At 39.4% G+C, this 21,966-nt stretch overlaps 1 protein-coding gene across 2 annotated transcripts in view; it reads left to right on the top strand.

Moving 5' to 3' along the window:
• The window catches only part of RNLS (renalase, FAD dependent amine oxidase), a 321,473-nt gene extending 309,117 nt beyond the window's left edge, over window positions 1-12,356 (top strand). The window contains exon 7 of one of the 2 annotated variants that reach the window (XM_025396729.1): window positions 12,284-12,356. In XM_025396729.1, coding sequence (XP_025252514.1) covers window positions 12,284-12,356 — 73 coding nt within the window. Of the gene's footprint in view, window positions 1-1,538; window positions 2,085-12,283 lie in introns of those variants that run through there. The other variant, XM_025396728.1, reaches the window with a different exon arrangement.
• The last annotated feature ends 9,610 nt before the right edge of the window (window positions 12,357-21,966 follow it).

The raw sequence follows: 21,966 nt of genomic DNA, 5'->3' as shown, positions 1-21,966 counted from the left end.
GAATAGCTTGAGACCAGGAGTTGAAGACCAGCCTGGACAACATAGTGAGACCCCATCTCTAAAAAATTTTTTTTTAATTAGCCAGGCATGGTGGTGTGCATTTATAGTCCTAGCTATCAGGAAGCTAAGGCAGGAGAGTCTCTTGGCCCAGGAGTTCAAGAGTACAGTGAGCTATGATCATGCCATAGCACTGCAGCCTAGACAACAGAGCAAGACCCTATCTCTAGAAGAAAAAAAAAAAAAAAACTGTAAGGGAATATACTGACTCAGCCTATCTAGAACAAAGATCTCAGCACCATAATTTAAATAGCATTTATTACATTTCTTGATTTTTTTTCCTGATTTTCAGATAAGTGAATCCTCATGGGCCTTACTCTATTACTATCCATGAAAACATTGTATAGGAGAGACCAGAACTGTCATATTGTCATCCATGTGGATGGAGCCCCCTGAAGTTGTACAGTGAAGCAGTCCCAAGCAGATGGCCATTACAGCAAGTTTTCATATTCTGGTTTTTTAGAGGGTTTTTGGTGCTTCAGTGGGCAAGTCATCTCAGTGTCCAACATAACTGCATTCACCTCCCACTCATTCTCCTTACTGCAAATGCTTATTAGCCATCATCCATCCAAATTTTGAGAATATTTTCTCCAGAAAACAATCTCTGTGCCTTTTTTCATACGTTCAGATATGAAAATAAAAAGCTGTTAAAAAAGACTGCTTTGGGGTCAGTCTTCCTCTCAGGACTGAAAGTTCCTTAAGGACAAGGTTGTGAACTTTTAAAATTCTCCTGCTTCCAGTGCTCAACATGGGGCCTGGGCCAGAACAGCACTCAGGAAATATGTGAGGAAGAAAGAACCATGGGGTGAGGAGTGGTGGAGAGAAAATGAAGAAGGATGTCTTGGTCAATTTGGGCCACTATAGCAAAATACCATAGACTGGGTGGCTAATAAACAGAAATGTCTTTCTCACAGTTCTGAGGTCTGGGAAGTGCAAGATCAAGGCACTGGCAGATCCAGTGTCTGGTGAGAGCCCCCTTTCTCATAGATGGCACCTCTGGCTGTGTCCTCACATGGTGGAAAGGACCAACAAGCTTCCTTGGGCCTGTTTGATAAGGAGCACTAATTCCATTCATGAGGACTTTGCCCATGACCTAATCACCTCCCCAAATGCCCCACCTTCTAATACCATCACCTCGGGTTAGGACTTCAACATATGAATTTGAGGGGGATAAACATTCAGACCATAGGCCCTACTAATTTTGAAGTTCAACCCACTTCTGATTATCTTATCTAATAACTGAAAATTTAAACATTTATGAATATAAATATAAACACTTGAACTGGGGTTGGGGGAGTTTAGTGAGTCTTGGTTTGTTTTTTATTTCTTGTGTGTACATTTTTTGTTTGTTTGTTTTTTCTGGTGCTTCTTGTGAGAAATCTTGATTTCTCCAGGTAGACTAGCCTTTTCCAGGTGGGTGTTGCCATGACAGCACAATAGAGTGCAGAATGTCAATTGCAGTCTTCTTTTTACTTTTTCAGGTTACAAATGCTGCTGCCAACTGTCCTGGCCAAATGACTCTGCATCACAAACCTTTCCTTGCATGTGGAGGGGATGGATTTACTCAGTCCAACTTTGATGGCTGCATCACTTCTGCCCTATGTGTTCTGGAAGCTTTAAAGAATTATATTTAGTGCTTATATCCTTATTCTCTACATGTACACTGGGTTTTTATTTTCACAATTTTCTGTTATTGATTATTTTGTTTTCTATTTTGTTAAGAAAAATTACTGGAAAATTGTTCTTCACTTATTGTCATTTTTCATGTGGAGTATAAAATCAATTTTGTAATTTTGATAGTTACAACCCATGCTAGAATGGAAATTCCTCGCACCTTGCACCTTCTCTACTTTTCTGAATTGCTTTGACTACTCCTTGTTGGAGGAAAAGTGGTACTTAAAAAATAACAAACGACTCTCTCAAGAAAATTGCATTAAATCACGATAACAGTTTATGTGCCAAAAACTTGATTATCCTTATGAAAATTTCAATTCTGAATAAAGAATAATCACATTGTCAAGGCCCCATCTTAAGTCTTCAGATGTGTCCTTGAATCAATATTTTTGCAAATTATACAAAACAAGATTTTTCCAAAATGTGAGTAACAGAGTGTAATTCTTATTTCTCATTTATCCCCCAAGTTATTAAGTGATCCTGAATTGTAGGTCATATATGTCATCATCTTAGCGTGGAGGGCAACTTGACTGACAAAGAGACCTTCCTTCAGATTTTCAGAAAATAATAAGATTCCAGTTGATTTTCCCATCCACACAGTACTTTTTAACTTTAAAACAAATCCCAGTCCTAATATGAAAGATAAAAATTAAATAGAAACTGAGAGAGAAAATACATCAATCCTTACCTTTTGCCATCTTTTATGGCTGGTGCTGTTACTTTATGGGCTCTCCAGTATGTGCTGTGGCATTTAGACTGTGTGAAGTTTAATGAATTTAACACAACAAAAAATTTACTGAACCATAAAATAGATGCACTTAAAATAGTTCAATATTTGCCAAGTTGGTGGTTCAGCATATCACCCACATGCTTCAGTGACCTGTCCCCATGACTTGCTAGCTGGAGAGAAATCAATCTCCAGCCTTCCAAACCAGCTACCTGTTGCTAATTTGGAAAGCAAAATGATGAGTTCTATTCCAGTGTTTTGAAAGGGGAAAAATTATTGCAGCCTCTCAAACTAACAAAAGTTCAACAAAAGACTTCTTACTCTAATAGTGTTTAAAGTTTCACACTTACATGTCCACTATCATGCATATACATATACAGGCACAGGCAGAACTTGCTTCTATGGCTGCAAAGTGGGTTTTATGACCATATAGCATATTATTGTATGTTTCCTCTTAGCAATAAATTGGCGAAAAACTTAAATGCCAACATGTGATTAATGTCACTTATTTTGAAAGCAGGGAGAAGAAGAAGGAAATTTGTAGTCTCTATGAAATGATGAAAAAGAGTGACCTTTTGTTATTTTGGCCCATATTTGACTAACATTTGTCTTTATTTATATTTTCAAAATTTTAAATGTAGGGATACATATATAGGTTTGTTATAGAGGTAAACTTGTGTCACAGGGATTTGTTGTATAGATTATTTTGTCACCCAGGAGTTAGGCCTAATACCCATTTGTGATTTTTCCTGATCCTCTCCTCCCTTGCACCCTCTACTCTCAGGTAGGCCCCACTTTCTGTTGTCCCCTCTGTGTGTCCATATGTTCTTATCATTTAGCTCCCTCTTGTAAGTGAGAACATGTGGTATTTGGTTTTATGTTCCCGCATTAGTTTCCTAAAGATAATGGCCTCCAGCTCCATCCATGTTCCTGCCAAGGACATGATCTCATTCTTTTTTATGGGTGCATAATATTCCATGGTATGTATGTACCACATTTTCTTTTTCCATATTCTACCATATTTACCCTTAAAATATGGTAGAAAGTTCATTCAAATTAACTATTTTGTTTTTAACAAATATAATTCTAGAGCCATTTGACTGAAAGCACCCTGAGCCTTTAAAAACAATGCTATATTTATTTTATGAATTTATGTCCTCCAAAGGAGGAGGGGAAAGGATTTGTAAAGCTGGGATGGGTTGCTTGGAGAGGGTACTCCTCTAAGCCATCACTAATGACTTTTAATATCTATTCTTTCTAATTCTTCATCTGTTTTTATAAGACTATGGCAATATGAGGAAAAACCCTACTTAATATGTAGATCATTGTTTCTTTGCTATTTTAATTATTTTGAAAACTTATTTCACATTTAGATTTTCTTTCACTTCTTCCCCATTAGAAATGAAATGGTAGAAATATCCCCTCCAGGAAGCCATCCCAGAGGGCCAGAAAATTCAGCTGGCCAGGATGCTCTGCGAGACACAGGGCTACGGTATCAAACTCCCCTGGGAGATCGGAGTCAGCACCAGGTAGAACAGTGGCCAAGGTGTATGTATGCTAGCCCCACGGGACCACACATCATCACAGTATTTCCAAACAAGAACTTTTATTAATCAAGCCAGCCAAGGAAAGCTGTTCTGTTTTGAAAGGAGCGTATTCAAGTGAGAAACGGCGTGAGCAGTGGGGTGATTTAATACTTGTTAGCTGATAAATATAGCCTTTGCCAGAATAAAACTTTATGATGCAGTGTTGAAAAGCTTAATTACTAAACTGTCTATGCAAGTCTTGCTCAGGCAGCAAGGGTGACAAATTATAGCAGTGAAATAGTATTTTTCACCTTTGGCATTTCTGAAGGAGAAAAGTATGTCTAAAAACATTGAGAAAGCAGCAATAATCCCAGACCAGATATTACTGGGGGAGGGTGGGGGGAGGAAGACACTTCATTGAGTCACCAAGCCTTCTGTGCAAAATGCCATGGTCCCCACCCCCCGCCTCCCCACTACCTTGTTAACTGAAGAGAACAGGGTCAATTTTACATTTTTCTGGCATTTTATACTCATCCAAGCGTGTCTGTGTGTGTGTGTGTGTGTGTATTTTCACTTTTCATCCTTCTAACATCTCTGTGAAATAAGCAGAGCAGAGGATTCTTATTTACATTTTACAAATGAGGAAACCAAGGCACAGAACTTGGCCAACCAAGGTCATGTAATGATATTCCAGGACAAGAGCCCAAGCCCCTCATGACCCGTTTCTATTTACAGGCACCATGCTGCTGCCAGATGAACATGATAATTAAAACTGAACTGAAATATTAGTTGGGGGTACAGTCCGCACCATGTGGTCTTCTTATTGATGTTTCCTTTCAGAGACTTAACACTAATCCTGATGTGATATATACAGGAGTCTAATATGGGATAAAGTCTCCATAAGTACTGGCTAAGTGATTTATACTCCTGCTACTTTCATTTGCTGGTTTATTTCCTTCTTTGGGGGGTACTTGCTGTGAGAAATAGCTGCATGCTAATGACACTGAATTTCAACCCAGCAGTAGCTGGTTACAGTACAGACTCACTTTCCATCTGATTCCTCTTTGTTTCTTTTTTCCCCTTGTTTTGCTCTCTTCTTTTCTTCCAGTTTCTGCCATTTCTTCCTCCCCTTCTATTTCTTTTTCCTGCCTCTTCTCCTATGCCTACATTCTCAGCAAAACCTGGAATATGAATGCAATCACCTTATCATTCATAGTATTTGTGCTTCCAGGTTTTAATATATCAGGGTTTTGTTGTGGCTGTTCTTAAAATTTAAAGCTGGAAGCCATCCCAGAGGGATGATCCTGTTTGTTATTCAAGTTGATTGGACAACCCTTATATTGATTTTCGAAAATGATGCAAGAATTTAAAACTGGCCATAGCTTTCAGGGATCACAGTGCTAATAAACTAAAACATGACTTGTATGGTTTCCTTACACCAATTCTTTACTCTTCTTGTCATATGTGTGCAAAGCCTGGTACCAGGCTCTCTAGTGGACACAATGGAATATAATCAGCAATCCCCACCCAGAGATTCTACTTAGGAGAAGACAAGACCCCTGGAGTGGGAGGCAGAGTAGAGGTACCTGTTGACACATGTTGACAAGGTCACAGGCAGTGAATAAGATGCTCTAATTCGTGAAGCTAGGGAATCCTAAGAGAAATGTTTCCTTTGGGGAGAAAAGATCCCTGAACAAATACAGAGAAGCCTCAGTCAAATACATCCAGCAATATCCCTCCCCTCCACACCATACCTGGGTCGACCTGGCTGACTTCAGAATCCAAACTGCATATTAGTGTGGTCAGCACAAGTGAGTTCTTACTGCAGAAAGCTCAGCAGAACAGAGAAAGAGGTCTCTGGCAGGAGACAAAAGCCTCCGCAAACATCAGACGATCTGATGCAGGACCAAACTGCTGTATTTCAGTCTGGAATGTATTTGTGTTTTAGCCAGTATCATCTGACCAGGTAAACCAAGGAAGGTTGAATGATAATATGATTCATGTTTCCTTCTCAACAGACAGTAATTGTTGTCCACTCAACAGTTCGCAGCAGAATCCCACAAAAGAGCCTGCTAAGGAGAAAGAATCTCTAAGGGGTTGTAAAAGGCTAGATGAATTATGGAACCCTGTGGAATAGAGGTTTAGAAACCATTTAGACCAGTTCTTAACCATCTTGGATGTTGAACCTGTTTAAGAAGCTGTAGAAAGCCTTGGTTCTCCTAATAATAACAACAAAGACAACTATGCATATGAGCACATAGAATTTGCATGCCATTTAATGCCTGCTCACCAGCTGCTTGTTTTTGTAAATAAAGTTTTATTGGAACACAGCCTCACCCATTCATTTGTGTATTACCTGTGACTGTTTTGCACTACAACAGTAGAGATAAGTGTTTTTGTCAGAGACCATATGGCCTGCAAAATCTAAAATAGTTACTATGTGGTCCTTTTAGAAAATGTTTACTGACCCCTGTTTTAGGTTCAAACCCTCCCCCCACACATCTGTCTGTAGACACTCAGGGGTCCAAGGAGAACCTCTAAATCTTAAACCTATCACTTTATGTAAATATGGTCTTATCTTTGATCCACACATCTGGTCCATTGTTCCTTGATCCTATGCCACGTTGTAAATCCCTTAAGGCAAGCCTGTAACTTTGCAGTTAAGAACACATCATCTGCAGTTAGATCTGCGCTTTAATCTAAAGTTTGCCTCTCACTGTGTGACCTTGTGCAGTTACACAATCTCACTTAGCTTCCTTTATCATCGGCAAAATGAGTTAATGATGACTACCTCATAAGATTGTTGTGAGGCTTACGTTTACATAAAACCTTAAGAGAATGCTGGATACACAGTAAGTACTTAATAAATAATAACAGTGATGATGTTGATCATAAAGTGGGGAGGACGAGAGAGGAGAGGGGAGGAAGAGTTTAACCTGGTGCCTCTGAGGCCTCTGTGAAGGCCAATTTCCCCTATATTCACATAGGACACAGGAGAATTGATGATAAGGAGAGTTAGTGGATTGATAGCAAAGCATGAGGGTTAGTGGATTGATAGCAAAACATGGTTAAACCCAGAAGCTTAAAAGCTCTAGGTTGCTTCAAAACCATGAGACAGAATAGCAGTGTCTCCTGGTGACCGGTTCTGGGCCACTTTCTCTTTTCCAGCTACAGTGAGTAAGTAGACAACTTACCTGGGGAAAAGGTGGTTAGCTCTGATGTAGTCCTGGAAAGACACTAGGAAAGGTGATTATCAGGAATAGTGATAGTATAAAATAGAAGCATTCTCTGCAAGAACGTTGTCTTTTCTCTTAGCAACCATTTGTGCTGAATGCAAAGAATTGCACGCTTGGATTGGATTCTGCTGAAGATTAGTGAATCTCCGAAACACTGCAAAAACTAGGGGTGAGTTATTTCACACTCCTAAGTGTTTGGCTAAGTATGCAGATTCATTTCCTGTCCCTGACCTTCATTTTAAAGAGTTCAATTCCTGGTGGGGTCGGTGACATCCTGAATCTGCCACTTACTAGATGTATGATCTTGGTCCAATTTCTTTGAGCAGCAGGGCCCTCGTCTATGAAATGTGGATACAATTTCACCTACTGTAGGATTATTCTGAGGGTTATAGTACGTACATGCAAAGTGTAAGCATTGTGTCCTGTGTAGAGAAAACACTCCATAAATGCTGGCCATTATTATTACTATTATAATAGTAAAATATGACTTAGGAAAATAATCCCCTTTGATAGCCATCACTGCATCCATAGGTAGCTTTAGATCTAGCTGGAAGCCACTTCAGTATTTGTAGAGCTCACTGGTGACTGTACTTAAGTGCTACTGTAAGGTTGGCCTCCTCAAAAAGTCTTACTCTTAAATGAATAAATGCTGTGTATGGTTTGTGGCTGTGCTCTTTCACAGACCTTTCATGGCACTGTGTTCTCCCCCCAGCTGATCTAGTCTCCCCACTCTTGTGATACTTATCCCATGTGTACTTACTTGTTCAATATCTACTTGCTGCCAAAACTGCAATAGCCACAAAAGCGGGACCTGGCACATAGGAGTTACTCAGTAAATATCTGTTGATCCAAAGAATGAATGAATGAATTTGACTAATTAACTTATTTTATTCTAACATTAGTAAGTGCCAAAGGAAAATATTGCTGACACAGAATTATCCCATAGAGCAAAAATGTACTAACCTCGTCCTTAACAGAGGCAATAATTACAACAGTATCTATATTTTCTTTATGTGGTTTCTATTCAAAGTCGTTAGGTGATTTCAGAAAGTCCTCACTTTATACTACATCCCATTATATTTTGGAAGAGGTGAGGGGAAGGCGGGAGAGTGGCTCTACCATTAGAAATACAGTACTTAAAATGGGCCATCTCTGTGTAGTTGGTGTGTTGTGTATGCACATGTGTGTGCTAGCATGGGGGAGAGGTGGGGAATGGTGCTGTCCTTGTGCAAACAATCAATATAGCTCCTGTAGCAGTGTATTCTGTTATTGTGATTTTATCACCTACCAATGACATGCAAGCAGGATTATTGACTGACATTCTTACTTTTTCGATACTTTTTAAATTGAATTGCTCTAAAGGTGGCAAGAGTTAGGCCTAGAGTTAGTTGCACCCACTTCTGCAAGACAGTTGCCAACCTCAAACTTGTACCATATATTTTAACCATTACAATAAGCCATGTTTATTTGTCCTTTGGAAAATAAACTATTTTCTGTGAACCAAAAGACTGTCAGAAAACTGAATGTTAGTGATACAGAGACCATTGTGGAGAAAAAAACAATTGGCAAGTGTCACCTAATTGAGAAATTGAGATGTTCACCATCATGGCTGAACAGCACTCTAAGCAATTAGCTCTATATTACAGGAAAGAGCTACAATAATTTGCCTAGAAGCAGGAAACCCATTAATTATGTGCCTAAAATCAGGAAACCCACTCACTAAATAAACCATTTTAACTAGGCCGGGCGCGGTGGCTCAAGCCTGTAATCCCAGCACTTTGGGAGGCCGAGACGGGCGGATCACGAGGTCAGGAGATCGAGACCATCCTGGCTGACACGGTGAAACCCCGTCTCTACTAAAAAATACAAAAAACTAGCCGGGCTCGGTGGCGGGCGCCTGTAGTCCCAGCTACTCGGGAGGCTGAGGCAGGAGAATGGCGTGAACCCGGGAGGCGGAGCTTGCAGTGAGCTGAGATCCGGCCACTGCACTCCAGCCTGGGCGACAGAGCAAGACTCCGTCTCAAAAAAAAAAAAAAAAAAAAAAAAACCATTTTAACTATTAATACTAAGAAATGTTAATACTTGAAACAATAAAAACTTTATAATTATTTCAATAGATGCTGAAATTTGTTGACAAATCTGCTGAAATTTGTTAAAAGTTAAATTTGGCAAACTTTAATATACATTGCTGCTAAAACATTATGATAAATTCAGAAACAGGGGATACTACCTTAAAGGAATAAGGACTTCTATTTTAAAACTATAACAAACATTACAATTAAGAATAAATCACTAGCACCATCTATTTTAAATTAGGGAGAAGTCAAAGATTCTTACATCAATATTCTAAAATTTCTAGGGTATGCATTAAGGCATGGAAAATATTTAAGAGGTGTGAATGTTGGGAAACAGAAGACAAAGTGGTTACAAATTGTGTGAATATGATTATACTCCTAGAAAACTCAAGTGCACCAACTTTTAGATTGATGAGAAATAGAGTGGCTGAATTACAAACATTCAAAGGTTAATAACTCTTCTGTATGCCAAAATAATCAAAGCAAATATATCTTATATATAATGTTGTTAACAAAAAACAGAATGCAAAGGACTATCTTTTATTTTTTTTCTTTTATTATACTTTAAGTTCTAGGGTACATGTGCACAACGTACAGATTTGTTACATAGGTATACATGTGCCATGTTGGTTTGCTGCACCTATCAACTCATCATCCACTTTAGGCATTTCTCCCAATGCTATCCCTCCCCTAACCCCCGACCCCCTGGCAGGCCTCCCAGTATGCAATACTCCCTGCCCTGTGTCCAAGTGTTCTTTCATTGTTCAATTCCTACCTATGAGTGAGAACATGAGGTGTTTAGTTTTCTGTCCTTGAATGATGGTTTCCAGTTTCATCCATGTCCCTGCAAAGGACATGAACTTATCCTTTTTTATGGCTGCATAGTATTCCGTAGTGTATATTTGCCACATTTTCTTAATCCAGTCTATCACTGATGAACATTTGGGTTGGTTCCAAATCTTTGCTATTGTGAACAGTGCTCCAATAAACATACATGTACATGTGTCTTTATAGTAGCATGATTTATAATCAACAAAGGACTATCTTTAGGATCCAGAATTTATGCAAGGAAATATTTCCAAAATTTTATGGAATGATATTTTGAAACATTTGAATAAGGGAGGATATACCATGTCCCTAGAGGGAAATAGCAAATATTATTAATTTTTTCCATTATCCCCTGATTAATTTATAGGTTGCACAAAATCACAGTGGGATTTCGTTAACCTGAAAAAATAATTTTAAGTCCATCTGGAAACAAATTAACAGGTAAAAATAACTAACAAATTTGAGCAAGAAGGTAGTAAGTACCTTCCTGCAAAATGGCACTTTTATCTGCTGTTATGACATATGATAAAATTAGATAAATAAGTAGTTTACTGTTGATTCAGGAATTGATACAAATCAATGGAAATAATAACTATAAAATAGCCCCTTAATGTGATAACTGAATCAATACAAAACCAATCAATACAAAAGCAATAATTATTTAACAAATAATTTGAGGAAAATTGGTAAGGTATTTAGTTTTAGCAAAAAATCAAACTTGATTCTACCATACGTTACTATAATTTCCAGATGAATTAAGGGATAAATATAAACAAATATATAATACATGCCTCCCCAAAAACCATATAGAAGAAAATATAGATAAATATTTAACCTATTTCTAGGTTGCAAAAGAAGTTCTATAAATTAACAAAAGAAATCATAAAGAAACAAATAAGTCTACTTGATTATATTTTAAAGCTCTTAGAAAACAAAACTAAAAGATTACAGACCAGTTAAGAAAAATACATATACAACAATTTATAATAAAAGTGTGTCCTTGAAGTAGAGAAAACAACAGAAGTTAAAATTTTGGCTCAATTTTTTAAGAGTTAAAAATGATACAGATAGAGCTAAAGTCCATCTATTTTATTTTTTGTTTTTTATTATTCATATGTTTTGTGGGTTTTTTTGTTGTTTTTAGAGACAGTGTCTTGCTCTGTCACCTAAGCTGGAATATAGTGACCTGATCATGGCTCACAGCACCTCAACTTCCTGGGCTCAAGGTATCCTCCTGCCTCAGCCTCCCAAATAGCTGGAACTACAGGTACACACCCCTACATCTGGCTAATTTTTTTTTTTTTTTGGTACTGATGAGTTACTACTATGTTGCCCAAGTAAGACTCAAACTCCTCCTGTCAAGTGATCTTCTTGCCTCAACCTCCCAAAGTGCTAGGATTACAGATGTGAGCCATCGTGCCCAGCTTACATGCCTTTTTAATTGCAGTAACACCACCATATTTTCCTACTTTGACATCATATGTATGTATCCATAAATTATGGTAATGTTCTGTGTGTTTTTAATTTTATAGCATATTGTATGTATTTAGAACTTTATTCCCCAGTGTTGTATTTTTAGTATTTTTCCATGTCAATATACATAGATATATTCCATTGATTTTTACTACTGTGCACTCTTCCATTTTATGAATATATCAGTTTATTTGTCCATTTCCCCATTGATAGACATTAGATTGCTCCAAATTTTTACTACTGCAACATTCTTGCAATAAATATGTTTGCACATTTCTCTTTTTACCCTTGTGCAAGAGTTTTTATAAGGCAAAATGTTAAAATGTATTAAAACCGAGACCTGCGTTCAAAGGAATATGCTAATTTTTATATATCTATATGTTTTAAATAATAACTTGAAAATTAACAGAAGATAACAATTATGCAGAGTATTTTAAAGCGAACTGGTAGAATTTTTTATAACTAAAATAAGTGGGACAAGGTTGGGATAAAGATGTAAAATTGGGGGGTCCTGCTCAGTGGCAGTTCCTCAAAAAGTTAGCAAGACCACCTATAGAGCCAGAACCCTCCCCATTCCAAGTCTATATATGTTCCGTGAAAACAAAGAACCACTATTAGTGTAGACAAGATGTCAGAGGCCGTTGTGGTGGGTGGCACTGGGGTTGAAGGCTATTCCTTTGATTTTCGGGTACCAAGTGCTGGTGTGATTCTAGGATGTGGGAAGAGCCCCTGGATGACGGCCACTGGATTTCCCATATGACTTCCTGGAAATTAGAGCACACAGTCCGATTTTATTTGATTTTTTTTTTTTAAAGGAACCATAGGATACCACTTCACAGCTTTTAGGATAGCTATTATTTAAAAGCAAAACAAAAAGCAAAACAGAAGATAAATGTTGGCAAGGATGTGGAGATACTGGATTCCCTTGTGCAGTGCTGGTGGGAATGTAAAATGATGTAGCTACTATGGAAAATGATATGGCAATTTCTTTAAAAATGAAATATAGAATTGCCATATGATCTGCAATTCCACATCTAGATGTCTATCTATCCAAAAGAAGTGAAAGTAGGGACTTGAACTGACATTTGTACACCAATATTCATAGCAGCTTTATTCACAACAGCCAAAAGGTGCGAGCAATGCCAGTGTCCATGGATAGATGAGTAGACAAATAAAATGTGGTATAAACATACAATGGACTATTATTTAGCCTTAAAAGGGAAGGAAATTCTGATGTGCTGCAATATGGATAAAACATAAAGTCATTATGCAAAGTGAAATAAGCCTATCACAAAAACATAATATTACATAATTCCACTTGTATGAGGAATCTAGAGCAGTCAGCTTCATAGAGACAGAAAATGGAATGGTGGTTGCCAAGGGCTGGGAGAAGGGGGCAATGGAGAGTGAGTGTCTTGTGGGTCAGTTTTAGTTTGGGAAGGTAAAAAGTTCTGGAGATGGATGATGGTGATGAGTGCTCAACAGTGTGAATGCACTTAATGCCACAGAACTGCACATTTAAATATGGTTAAAATCATCACTTTTATGTTATGTATATTTACCACAATAAATAAAGAAGTTGATATTTCTTATACTTACAGAGAGGAGAAGGGCATTTGCAAATCAACAAGAAGCATGAGGCCCCTCTCTCTAGCAGAAAAATAGACTCAATCTATTTCTTTTTCTTTTAACACCCTGTTTAATGGAAATGCCAAAACAAATGGGAAAAAATACACACACACACAAATATATATGAACATATTTTGCCTCATGAGTAATCAAAATGTGTACATATGTATGTTTATGTATGTGTGTTTATATTTAAAATCATGTTCTGTCTTATGAGTAAACAAAAAGTATACAAATTCAAAACTATAATGAAATGTAATTTTTAACTATCAAATTGGCATCTTTTTTTTTGAATGACTAAATTCTAATCAGGGAGTAAAATGATTGGTAGGAGTAAAATTTTTCACATCTTGTTTGCATAGTAAGTTGGCAATATGTATCAACTGTTTTTTAAGCATGTTTTCTAACTCAATAACTTACATCTAGGAATCTGGCTTACGGAAATAATCAAGGATGCAGACAATGGTTTATTTGCAATATGTTTATTTAAGCATTAGTTATGACAGTGGAAAACTGGAAATAACCTAAATCAACACTAATAGGAAATGGTTGAATAAATTCTAATAGATCAAAACAGTGGAATTTAATGCAGTCATTTTAAAATGTGGGTTTAAAGCAAATTTTTCTATATGGGATATTTTTTGTGATATAATGTTAAGAACAAACCCACAATATGTAATGCTAAGTCAAGAATACAGGATGCTTTTCATTTCTAAAAAACGTCAAGTGAGTATAACATGCATTTATGTGTGTACATATATTAAGACCAAAAGAAATACTCAAGGTCTTCAAGATGGTGGGATTTTGAAAATTTTTCATTTGTTTCTTTATATTTTTTCTGTATTTGTACAATGAGCAGTCAGGCAGCCAACTGGCCTTGTATTGAGGTGCTCCAGAGGACAGAACCAAGACTGGTAGCAGTAGGAAAGTGATTGAAGCTAATATCAGAAAGAAATTTTCAATAAACAGAGCTTTCCAATGTGGAGCAGACCTCTGGGAGTTTCTTTCTGCCAGCCCAAAACGTTTCCAGCAGAGGCTGGGTGACCACCATCCACAGTGATCCACAGTGGGGAGAGGTCACAAGAACAATGCATCTCAACCCTGGCTGGGCCACAGCATCACCTGAGGGAGGACAGAATGCAGATTCCTGGGCCATGAACCCTATCTACCTGGATTGAAACTCCAGGGCTGGGGTCTAGGGATATGTATTTGCCTTCAACTTCCCCAGCGGATTCTGAAGCAACGAGACAAAGTTTCTACACCTGAGAATCCCTAGATTAGAGACTTTCAAGGCTGCTTCCAACTTGGAGATTCAGAGCAATTTTGCAATTCAAAGGTCTACAGACTATTTGAGTATCTATCTTAAAAAAACAAGGACAACAGTATAGATGCAAAGGGAGGCACGGTTGGGATTGAAGGATGGAGTCATTTGAAGATCAGTACTTTTTCTTTCATTTATTTAACCACCAACGACCAAGAGCCTATGCTGTACTGAGTTCCTTGTTTAAAGCACTTGGGATATGTTAGGGATCAAAACCATTTCCCACCCTCATAATGGTCACATTCAGGTCAGGTTAACATAAAACGTAGATTCTTGGGCCCAGGAATGACTGAATTAGAATCCCTGGAGAGGGATCCAAGAATCCATATTCTATAAATGTTCCCAAGGTGCTGCGTATATACACTAAAGCAATGTTGTTTTTCAAAATATGGGCTTTGAATCATAAGTGGTTTGTTATAGTAATTTAGTGAGTCAAGAAGCTTTTCAAAAAAATTAAAATAACAGAGAAAAGAACAGGAAAAGGAAAGGAAAATTAGAATGCTGACACATGGAAACAGTAACTTGTTTCATAAAGCTTCTGTTTCTGTGCCCTGGCCACAATGTAAACTGGGTTTCAGATGGAAAACCATTGCTAGAAAATATGATACATAAAATACATCACTGTTCTAGTCCTCTCTAACCCCTGCACGCAACAGTTCTGTTTTAGTCAAAATCTGGAGGTGAGATGCTGGGGCACACTGACCACCTTGAGGAGGGACAGGCTGTTCTGGGAATTTGCCTCACTGGGAATATCCCTGCTATAATGCCACTTCCTTTTTCTTTTGGATTGAGCCTAGGGCTGCACTCTCGCACAGATGGTAAAGTCTCCAGCACATGTTGCATCATTTTCTTTGGTAGACATGACAGAGCACTGCACACTATCCATCCTGGCCTTTGTGGCAGAGTTAGAGCCGCATACAGAAAGGAACTCCTGGGAGCCATTGCTTCCATTTGCTAGGCTGCTTGTTGGGGGAAGACAAGAGCAGGGCTTATACAACCAATATTCCAGGCCAGGTGCTGGGTATTTGATTTGGGCCCTTCATATCAGGTCAAAACCATATGCAACCCATACTTTGCAACCCAGATGAAAGATACCAATTGTTTTAAATCAAAATGAAACAGAACGGGTGAACAAACCCACATAAGGCAAGCTGAAAAGTCCTCCTAGGCTCTCTGAGAACCCAAGAGCCTGCTGATCTGAGCAGGCAAGGGATGTCCCTGTGGTTTACTTGTTTGCTGGCACGGAAGTTTTGCTGTCACTAAAAAGAAAAATCCAAAGGCTAATTCAGCATAAATGGTCCCCTTGGCTGCATTGAGGGCAGTCACAGGTGAGTCATAAACAGTGTTGAAAAGTAGAGATCCACCCTAGAGGCCTGAGACGTGCTGCTTTTATCTCCAGCTCAGAGCAAGAAGAATGTCTCAGGAGGAACTGAAAAAGGAATTACTCAAACTGAAAACTGCTGTCCTCACCAGGAGGATTCCTTTCCTGACCCAAGTCTGGGAAGTGCCACTGGTAAACCCCCAGAAATGAATTTACCCATCAGTGAAGGACAGAGCTAGATAGTCTCAGATGTACCCAGTGACATTTTCACAGCATTAGAAGCCAAGCCTCCTTCACCCCAAACCAAATCACTCAAATGCTTGATTCTGTGCAGCTGTGGTAGAAATGCCCTGTATCAAAGGCAGGCTCCAGTACCACAAGCCAAAGATAAATAACAGAGGAAATGATCAAGACCATGACCTCTCGATGACCCCCTAGAGCTAAATCTTTGCTAGACCTCAGAATATCAAACAGGCCACCAGCCCGCCAAGAGTAGTTCATGAACAGCGTGGAAGCCACCTCAGCCTGCGAGAGCCTGGTTCTCTAGAAACCTGAGACATCCCAAAGGAATTTCTCATTTTATCCTCCCAAACAGGGGTTTGTTAATTCTTTCTTCAAGTGAAGAAACCCTTTCCAAATGAACGTACCCAGAAAAGGTATTTTCCATTTACTTGGAAATTGGGGTTGTATGTATCTCTTGTCCAGTGGTGAACTATTAGTATTTTGAAAAATGTGTTCTCCCACCAACTAGCAAAAAAATGAACCAGAAATATAAGAGCCTTCTCCTACTGGAGATTTTGACTATAGATTCAACAGGCAAACATTATGGAGTGTTTACTATTGGACAAGTATTGAACTGAGTTCTCAGAGGATCCTGAGTGGAACCAGACTCAAGTTACTCACAGAGGGAGGCAGTGGGCAGGTGGAAGCTTAGCTTTCTTTCTCAGATCAGTGTCACAGTACCTGAAGGAAACTCTGGGCCACCACTTCCAGTTTAGGAACCCCTGAGGCACAAGACAGCAACTGAGGCTGAAGGGACTCAGTATCTAACAAGCAAGACTTGTCCCCTAAATTGCCTTTAGAGTGCCTGGCCTGAAGACTGAGGCAAGTCAGCTAAATCCTCAGAATGAAAGATGTGGAGAGCAGCCAGGAGACATAACCTGACACTCAAGGAGAAGGAGATCTTGACCGCACTTGACCACACTAGGAGTGCAAACAGGTCTAATTTGCATCTCTTAGGTGTAAGACTCACCATGGAGTACAAAGGACAATCAACAGAGATTATAGGTAGAAATAAGTGTCATTGTTTCATTTACTCCTCTCTTCTCTTGTCAAAGAGATAATCTGTCTCCCCAAACCTAAGAGGGCCTCAAAGTTTAAAAGACTCATGTTCCCAGCTGGCTTAAAGAAATGACTCTTCTTCTCAGGACTTTGTCAGGAATATGATGAGTTTGGTGAGACAAGTGGATTTCAAACTGCGCTACAAGCTGGGCGTGGTAGCGCACGCCTGGAGTCCCAGTTACTCGGGAGGCTGAGACAGGAGAATCACTTGAACCTAGGAGGCAGAGGTTATAATGGGACAAGATCTCACCACTGCACTCCAGCCTGGGCAACAGAGCGAGACTCTGTCTCAAAAAATAATAATAAAGATAAGATAAAATAAAATAACGAACTGTGCTATGGTCATGGAAGTTATATTCAAATAAAATCTTCTATTGTTGTGTACATAAATCAAGTCCAAGGAAGAGCAGCGCTACAAGTTAAAGAAGGACCACATTGCATTCCTCTAAGGCCCCCTCAAAGCAGTGTAAGCCATGGATAAAGGAGACTTCTCAGGCCCCTGTTGCCCAATTCTGTAACCGTTTTTTAGATGCCCCTCAGAGATCGATGACTTCTGTCTTTGGCCTCTTGTGGGGAAGTCACCCAAATAATGGATCAAGACCTTGTAAACCCGGATCCTCCTGTTTCAGTAGGAGTCAGTTAGGCCAGGCCCTAGTTTGATGATGGGTAAGAATGACAGCTCAGACATGCCTAATATCGCTGTCACTTTGGTTTTTCTGCCAAAGCATCAAGCAAGCAGTGAAAAAACATGAAATTAGGGAGGGAGGACTAATAAAATAGTTTCATGCATAGGACCTCAGCTTAGTATACTAACCCTATTTACATATAGACAACCTATTCTCAGGAATCTCATTGTAAATACTCCTTGATTCAGAGAAGTATCAATTCATATCCACTCCTTGTGAATGCCAAACCAGGTCCCTGTGTAGGAAAATATTTTATTCAATCTCATGGTTGTCAAATATGTTTAAAAGTAGCCAAAGAAGTCTGAAAGATTTGATGCACCTGAGTTTTGCATTATATTGCTTTCTCCCCAAAGAGGGTATGCCTCTGAGTTTCACTGATCTTTATCATAGATTCCAGCAATTTTCTGACTCTGATGAACATTTGTTGATTGTCCCCTAACATCAGGGGTTAACAGCCTTTCTTTCCAGAGATTTTATTTTAGTAGGCTTCCTTTCACTACCCTCAGTCCATGTGGCCTGGGGTGGGGCAAGGCACCATGTGCTGGAGTGGTCAGAACCCTTAAACCTGAGTTAGTCAGTGCTTCATATTATCTTGGCCACACCAACTGGTTCAGAGGTAAAATAAACTTGAAATAAATTCATTCTGTCAGACTGGGACTCAGAACATTGGAAGAGTTTCCCACTGGACTTGAAGCAAAAGATCTGAGCCAAAGCTGCTGGTAGCCATGCCACTCTGTGGGGCAAGCCTAGAGCTGCCAGGGTCCCCATAGGAAGGTCAAGAATAAAGTTAACATAGAGGATGGGAGAGCCAAGAGACCTGAGACCTGATGGCATCATTTGAGCTCTGAATTTGGCCCTGGCCTTTCTACCTGTAGGAATCAATAAGTTCTTCTTTGGCTTAAGCCATCCTGATTCATTTTTGAAACTGTCATTCTAGTGAGAGAGATATACAGCATGCAGGGACCATGGAGTCAACCCCCTACAGCTACCTCCCACACGGTCCTATTGCATGGTTTGACCATGTCTAATCATTGGGAATGGTCTGTTTGTTTGTTTTTCCCCAACCAGGCATGGCACCACATCTTTGAAGGTGGGGAGGGCATCTGGAAATATACGGAGAGCTTTCACGTTTTTTCAATGACTGGGAAGTGGGAAACACAAGTGACATTTAATGGACACAGGCCAGGGATGCTAAATGGTCTTGAAAGGTCTAGGCGGGACTATCCTGCCTAACACAAAAGAGTTCACCCAAAATGCCAATAGTGCCACCATTGAGAAGCCTTCAGAGGTGAGCCTACATATTGAAAGAACCCAACTCAGAACTATGGCAGGTCTGAAAAGAGATCGAATTAGTGATTCTTTAATAGAAGAATGCATAGGAAGTTCAAAAGTCTTTAATAAAACCAAGTGTTGTCTCAAATATCTTCTTTGAGCACTGCCAAAATTCACAGAACCTTTCTGTTTATTAAAAAAATCTTAAACCAATGTTTCTCCCCTATAAGACTGTAGGATTTAATTTTCTTACCAAGATATTTAAAATCAAAATTTCTCTGGGAACAGCACAGCCATGGCAGGCTTTCTTCCCTTCTGTGGCCTCTGAGACTTTTAAGAAGACACTGAATCACATGACTTCTCAACTTCCACATCGAAATTCTCTATTCCTCACTTCTTCCTCCTTTCTGAGCCTTTGTGCCATTGGCCATCTTTTGAAAAATGCACCCTAACTCAAAATGGGAAGGTGTGACTTTATTGTTCAGAAGTGCTCAATTTGTGGGTTTTATGTTCTTCCTGGTTAAAGTATGTATTGGTGGTATTTTCATCCAGGAGTCCAACCACTCCTTGACAGAGGCTAGTTATTTGTTTTGTTTGTTTCTAGAGACAGGGTCTTGCTCTGTTGCCCGAGCTGGAGCACAGTGGTGTGATTGTAGCTCACTGCCTTGAAATCCCAGACTCAAGCAATCCTCTTGCCTCAGCCTCCTGGGTAGCAGGGACTATAGATTTGTGCCACCATGCTCAGCTAATTTTTCCACCTTTGGTGAAGAGGGAGTCTCACTATGTTGCCCAGGCTGGTCTCAAACTCTGGGATCAAGCAATCCTCCTGACTCAGCCTCCCAAAGTGCTGTGATTGCAGGTGTGAGCCACTGTGCCCAGCCTCCTTTTGCTTTATAGCATCTCTTATATGTTGCTTCTTGGGTTTGCAGCAATGTGTCCTCACACATCTGACAAGATGTTAGAGTCTTCACCCTGGGAGATTTGTAATTCATTAAAACTAGAAACTAGAATTCATGGGGTATTAATTTGGGTCCTCTGAAAAATAGACACAAAGACCAAATTAGAAAGGAAAATGCCTATGAAAGATAAAGGGTATAGGGAACAGGAGTAGCAGGGACAGCTTTCAGACAGTGACACAGGTCTGACACCTGCATTGGGAGACAAAGAAGGAGGGAAGGAGGACTGGCTAAGAAGACCCAAAGACAACAGTGCAAATTTGAGATGACCTCAGCCCGGCCACTGGAGATCCCCAGAGCAAAGATTGCCTGTTAGAGGAAGAAATGGCCCAGCTCTTGTGCCCTGATAGCAGCTGACACCAGCCAGCTACCTTTCTCACAGCAGGTACTCTTAAAGGGGGAATCTGAGTGATGTACATGCTGGCAGCCACGCATGATGAATTTATTTTTTTAAGTAGAAGTTGTTTGGCATGTGGGTGGGTGTGTGTGTGTGTGTGTGTGTGTGTGTGTGTGTTTAAAAGAAAAGAGATTGCCTTGGAAGTAGGAGTCTGAACTGTGACATGATAAAAACAATGCAAACCACAATAGAATATTTCTGTTTGTGAGACCAAGTCCCACCCACAACTTCTAGACTGTTGGCTTGGTCAAAAGAGAATAATTCTACACTTTACAAAGCAATGGGATTAGAAATGAAAATTGGCCAAGGCAAAGTATACTGAGACTGCTGGGCATCCAACATGCTGTGTTAGTTGTAAAGGTGGAAAAGCCCTCTGTTTTGGCCAGGAATCAGGGGAGTTATTTTAGGAGCAGCCTCCTCAGTGACCCAGACATTAGCATTTGATTTCCAAAGCTCTAAAGAACATAAGCCTGAGAGCGTTTTTCCACTGCCCTATGTTTCTTTCTCCATAGGGCTTGTCGCACAAATCTGCTGTAAATCCAGCAGTCACTCACCTTCTCATGGGAGCCTGTGGAGAAGTGGATCATTGTTATTAGAGTGGGTGAGGCTTCCTGAGAAGTGACTGGCCTGCCCATCCTAAGGACCTCCTGGCTTAGCATCACATGACTAACCAGCCTGGTAAAAAAAAAGCACTCAGAATTTACTCATATGCATCAAATTTTATCAGCCCATCTTCTGCCAATAAAGTGCCCTAGACAAAAAAGCCCAAGAAATGACAGTCACTTCTACAATCCTTATGACATTTTCTAGGTGAATTTCTGTAGTGTGAGCTGCCTCATGCTGGTTGCTGGGGAGATGAAGGAAAGGAATTCAGAGAAAAGTAAAGCATGAAACTTTTCCTAAAGGCATGAATGACTAATTCTCCATTTGGGACACCCATGAGTAAACTCAGATCCTCCTGTTACTCAAAAGGGAAAGACAAATCAGTTATAACCAGGAATATTAATTGTGCACTTCTGACTGATCTCATTTTATATTTAGAACAACACTATAAAGAAGACTTCTCCAAAAAGCTCCTAGAACTGATAAACACATTCAGCAAAGTTAGAGTATACAAAATGAATGTACACAAATCAGTAGTCCTGCTATACACCAACAGTGACCAAGCTGCAAATCAAATAAAAAACTCAACCCCTTTCACAATAGCTGCAAAATAAAATAAAATAAAAATAAAATACCTAGGAATATACCTAACCAAGGACATGAAAGACCTCTACAAAGAAAACTACAAAACACTGCTGAAAGAAATCATAGACGACACAAACAAATAGGAACACATCCCATGCTCGTGGATGGATAGAATGAATATTGTGAAAATGACCATACTGCCAAAAGCAATCTACAAATTCAATGCAATTCCCATTAAAATACCACCATTCTTCACAGA

Source organism: Theropithecus gelada, chromosome 9 (genome assembly GCF_003255815.1).
Source record: "Theropithecus gelada isolate Dixy chromosome 9, Tgel_1.0, whole genome shotgun sequence".
Taxonomy (NCBI): Eukaryota; Metazoa; Chordata; class Mammalia; order Primates; family Cercopithecidae; genus Theropithecus; species Theropithecus gelada.
Note: the sequence above shows the minus strand (reverse complement) of the source record. Positions and strands in the feature narration are given on the sequence as shown.